The sequence below is a fragment of the Setaria italica genome, chromosome IX (genome assembly GCF_000263155.2).
Source record: "Setaria italica strain Yugu1 chromosome IX, Setaria_italica_v2.0, whole genome shotgun sequence".
NCBI classification, from domain to species: domain Eukaryota; kingdom Viridiplantae; phylum Streptophyta; class Magnoliopsida; order Poales; family Poaceae; genus Setaria; species Setaria italica.
This window is the reverse complement of record NC_028458.1, coordinates 57637077-57641425: the sequence shown is the minus strand read 5'-3', so window position 1 is coordinate 57641425 and position 4349 is coordinate 57637077. Positions and strand designations below refer to the sequence as shown.

The 4349-nt window shown below is 59.8% G+C and overlaps 1 protein-coding gene across 2 annotated transcripts; it reads left to right on the top strand.

Annotated features, from left to right (window-relative positions):
• The first annotated feature begins 613 nt into the window (after window positions 1-613).
• On the top strand, window positions 614-3615 carry LOC101780540 (transcription factor bHLH57). 2 transcript variants are annotated; one of them, XM_022822778.1, is made up of 5 exons: window positions 614-975; window positions 1325-1762; window positions 1882-2265; window positions 2681-2885; window positions 3043-3206. In XM_022822778.1, the coding sequence occupies exons 1-5, from the start codon at window positions 934-936 to the stop codon at window positions 3057-3059; spliced, it is 1086 nt and encodes a 361-aa protein (XP_022678513.1). In that variant the 5' UTR covers window positions 614-933; the 3' UTR covers window positions 3060-3206. The 2 variants fall into 2 exon arrangements, with proteins under 2 accessions (XP_022678513.1, XP_004985929.1); XM_004985872.3 differs by lacking the exon at window positions 2681-2885 and having other exon boundaries at window positions 3043-3615.
• Window positions 3616-4349: the final 734 nt, after the last annotated feature.

Here is a 4349-nt window from a genome sequence, read left to right as displayed (position 1 = left end):
TTTCTTAAGGTGGTTAGTAGCTATACAGTAGTTACAACGGGATGGCTGTGCTTTTCAGAAAGCACATGTGCAAATCCCCTTGGTTTTGATTGATAGCATATGTTCTGCCTCAAATGAATGGTGTGGGCAACCCCTGACCGGACAGCACGGTGGCCGAGGAGAGCCTCAGTCGGGCAGACCTCCCTGCAGCTGCAGAAAGCAGGGCCGGCTGGCTAGCCGACGCGGAGAAAGAAAGCTGAGGATATAACAGGTTCCGCAGGCGGAGCACGGCTAGCTCCAGGGGAGGGGAGGACTCAGGAGACGGCCGCAGCGGCAGCCGGCTGCCGGCAGGCGACGCAAAGAGGGCGGAGGGCGGAGGCCGAGACCCCACGGTGGCGCTGCCCTCGGTCCCGACAAATCTGCAAGCCCTGCCCCCGTCGCCGCCATGTCACCAGCAATAATTCACGTCTTGCACAAATCGACCTCCCCCCTCGCCTCCAAATCCAAATCCCCTCTCATCTTGCCGTACCCGGCTACCCCGGCCTACTCACCCCCACACGCTCGAGAAGAGACAACTCCTCCCGCCTCTCCTCTCCCTCTCACAGTCTCACCCTCTCTTTTAAGGTTCCCCGGCCGAGCCTATCTTTCGCCCTTCCCTCTCCATCACATTGTACACTGCTGCTGCTGCTGTTGCAAATACTACCGTTCCTTTCCTACTACTACTAGTATCCTGATAGCATCATATTTATTGCCCTCGTAGCTCCAGCTGCTGCTGCAGGAAGAGGAGGAGCTACAGCTACCTGGTGCTGGGCGGAGGGAGAAAGGGATCGAGGGCTTTGCAGGTTGCTGTTGCAGGCTCCAGCAGCTGCTACCGCCTCAGGGGGAGAGAGAGGGAGGGGCTCATTACTCGTCGCTGCAGTTATTGCTACCACTGTACACGGCTCGCGAGCTCTAATGGAGAGGATGCAGCTGCAAGGGCCCATCGCCTCTTCGCTGGTAAGAAAGTTCACCTAGAGCCAGGGGACGCACTAGAGCTACTTCCTCCAAGTAATGGAGCGAGGAGCCTCCATTTCCAGCAGCAGCAGCAGCTTGTAATGCAGCAATGGAGTATTAACTCACCTGCTGCTTCCTTTCCCTTCCCTGCCCTTTGCTCCTTCCCTCCTTCCCTAATGCCGCAGCTCTGCCGGCCCGGCCCGGCACGCACGCACCATTCAATGCGAGCACAGCTCTTTTATGGCGTTGCCGCTGTACTTGCTGTTCCTCGGTTGCCTTGCTGATGTGATGTGCCTCTCTTGCCGGTTCCTGCGCGGGCGGTGCCATGGCGACGGTGGCGGTAATGGAACAGTGGACGGACCCGCAGGCGGCGGCCAGCACCAGCGCGGCCGTGGCCGCCGCGGCGCAGATGCCCTTCCTGGCGCTGCTCCAGGGCGCGGGCGTCATGGTCGATGAAGGGCATCAGGACGGACGCAAGAGGAACACTGCTGCCTTCGCGTGCGCCGCCGCCGCCGACCTCGACCTGCTCGAGAGCTGCGTCACGCAGGCAGCCGCGGCCACTGCGGCAGCCCCTGTGGCGTCGTCTGCGCCGTCGACCAGGGCGGAGAGGCGGAGAAAGCGGCCGAGGCCGAGGACGCGCGCCGCACCGCCGCCGGAGAAGCGCCGGAAGCCGGAGGAGGCCGAGACCCAGCGGATGACGCACATCGCCGTCGAGCGCAACCGCCGCCGCCTGATGAACGACCACCTCGCCTCGCTCCGCTCGCTCATCCCCTCCAGCTACATCCCCCGCGTAAGCCATGCATGCACGCCCATCGTCCATGCAATGCAAACATCCTTCCATCCCTAGTCCATTACCAAACAATAGTGCGTTCCGTTTCTGACCATCCATGCGATTGCAATATAATGCAGGGAGACCAGGCGACGGTGGTGGGCGGTGCGATCGACTACGTGAAGCAGCTGGAGCAGCAGCTGGTGGCGCTGCAGGCGGCCGCGGCCGCGCGCCGCGGGGCCGCTGGCGCGGTGGGCACGGCGGCGACGGCCTCGTCGGACGGCGTGTTCGTCTCCCCGCAGTACGCGAGCTACTCGGAGGCGCGCGGCTGCTGCGGCGCCGGCGTGGACGTCGAGGCCATGGCCGCGGTGGGCGGGCACGTGCGCGTTCGCGTCGCGGGGCGGCGCTGGCCCGGGCGCCTCGTGCGCGCCGTCGCCGCGCTGGAGGACCTCCGGCTCGCGGTCCTGCACCTCGCCGTCACCTCCGTCGGGCATGACGCCGTCGTGTACTGCTTCAACCTTAAGGTCAGCGAAATGTCACGTCGATTTTACGTCTTGTCATGTTTACTTCCGTTACTTACGTACGTGCTCCCTCGTTTTCCTCACTCATGCATTTGACTACTGCGAGGTGCAAACGGTACCTTTTCCCGTTCTTGTAGCGTTCTAGTTTCACATAATTCAAATTCTAATACAATAAAACCCTATTCTCCTTTAAAAATCATGGTTAAAAATCACTCGGAGTAATTAGGATGCATTTGGTTTTAAATAAAAGATGCAAACATTTGCTGCACCTCCATGGTACCAGTTAGAGCATGATCTTTAATTACAGGCATTTCAACTTTTCAAAAAAAATAATTACAGGCATTTCTGAAGAAGAAATTCAGGATGCAAATTTGGCAGAAAACTTGCATCACTTAGTGCCATTGTCATCAATTTGTAGCAGGCTATCATACAGAGGCTGAGGAGATACCTGAAAAAAAAAACTGCAATGCAGCATGATGGCAGCAGAAAGCGAACTGATTGTTTTTCCTCCCGGAGCGTAGCGTTGCGTGAGATCTCTGAAAGGAGCGCAGTGGGTCTCGTACGTTTCCGTTGGGCAGGCTTGGAGTATGTAGATGGAGTGATCGTATACGATGAGCCCCCTGGTAGGCTGGTACCACGTACAGACAGATTAGCTCTTTTTCCCGGCTGTCCTTTTCTCCCTTGTCCTCGGAATCTGCTCCGGCTGTGTTGTGTGCCGTGCATGCGCGATCCCGAAGCTCTAGCTAATGGTGAATGGTGTTCTCTGGGTTGTACGTGCAGATGGAGGAAGGGTGTGAGGTGGCGACGGCCGACGAGGTGGCGGCGGTGGTGCACCAGATCTTCGCCTACGCCGGTGGCACATGCTGCTGACGACGACGCCGGCGGCAGCAGCACGTAGCGGAGACGATTAGACAAGATCGTCAGAGGCGGTGTACACTGTACACGACGGGCGCGGGCACAGAGGAGGAGACGACGCGGGCGCTGGCGTAGAGAGCTCGGGGACCGAGCATGGCGTGGCGTGGCAGGTGCGGCCATGGCAACGGCTGCACCGCATGCAGTGGCTCATGCCATGCGGCTCCAAAGACTGTTGTTTACTTGGCTGCCACGACCAGCACAGCAGGACACTGCAGTAGGGTGAAGGGAGAGGAGTACAACAGTGTTGGCGTGGCAGGGCTAGCTGGCTACCAGGACACCAGTAGGAGTTTTTTTTCCCCTTGTCTTTGGAGAGCTTGCATTGCAGATTTTCCTTGTCTTAGTGATGGAGTTCCTGTGTGTGTACGCTGTATAAAATCACGCACGATGTTTTTACTAGTGATTTACCCAGCTGCACGCTGGGTTCCGTCTACCGTAGAACACAGAACACTGTATAGTTCCGTTGGGCGACTTTCTCGCTGCAGCATCGACCCCCCCCCCCCCCCCCCCTCTCTCTCTCTCTCTCTCTCTCTCTCTCTCTCTCTCTCTCTCTCTCTCCGCATTTCATGCCCTGATGCCCATCCCTGCGCGCGTCTGCACCCTGTGCAGCGTCGTGTCCTTTGGGTGTTGCCGCTGCACAGCTTCTGTTACTCTTTGGGTGGGGGGACAAGCTTTGCCTCTTCGGGTGTGGTTGCCATGTACTCCTTTGTACCAGCCTACCACACTACCAGGGCTGAGGCCTGAGGCTGAGCAGCGCAGGCTCGCGTAGGCGGGGCGCGGCACGGCCGCACGGCGCGGCTATGAGCTGCTGGTCAAAACGCGCGCCCATGCCATCATTGCCGTCCGTCGCCGCGAAAGCTTTTGCCCCGATCGATGCTCGCCTGCTCCTCCTGGGCTCCTGGCGCGCGAGGCGCCGATAGCCGGAGACGTGCCGTGCCGCCCCGCGCCGCGAGTTCCGCATCGCAGAATCATTCTCGGCGATCGGCGTGCTGCCCCCAGCAACTAAAGCCGCCGTGCCGCGCGGCGGCCCATGCGTGCGTGCAGCTGTAGCCTGTAGCACTAGTTGAAACCTGCCGCGGCACTGTGCACGCCGTGCTCGGGTCAATGTTCGTGCGTTCGTGCGGTGTTCCCCCAGCGCCGGGACACGAGCGATCGGCGTATGATTCGGCGGCGTA

What these genes read in the sequence shown, in the direction of transcription:
- LOC101780540 (XM_022822778.1), top strand. Translation starts at nt 934, where the DNA reads ATGGAGAGGATGCAGCTGCAAGGGCCCATCGCCTCTTCGCTG. An exon ending in GGCCCATCGCCTCTTCGCTG is followed by an intron (nt 976 to 1,324) that starts GTAAGAAAGTTC and finishes GTAATGGAACAG; the next exon opens with TGGACGGACCCGCAGGCGGC. An exon ending in CCTCCAGCTACATCCCCCGC is followed by an intron (nt 1,763 to 1,881) that starts GTAAGCCATGCA and finishes AATATAATGCAG; the next exon opens with GGAGACCAGGCGACGGTGGT.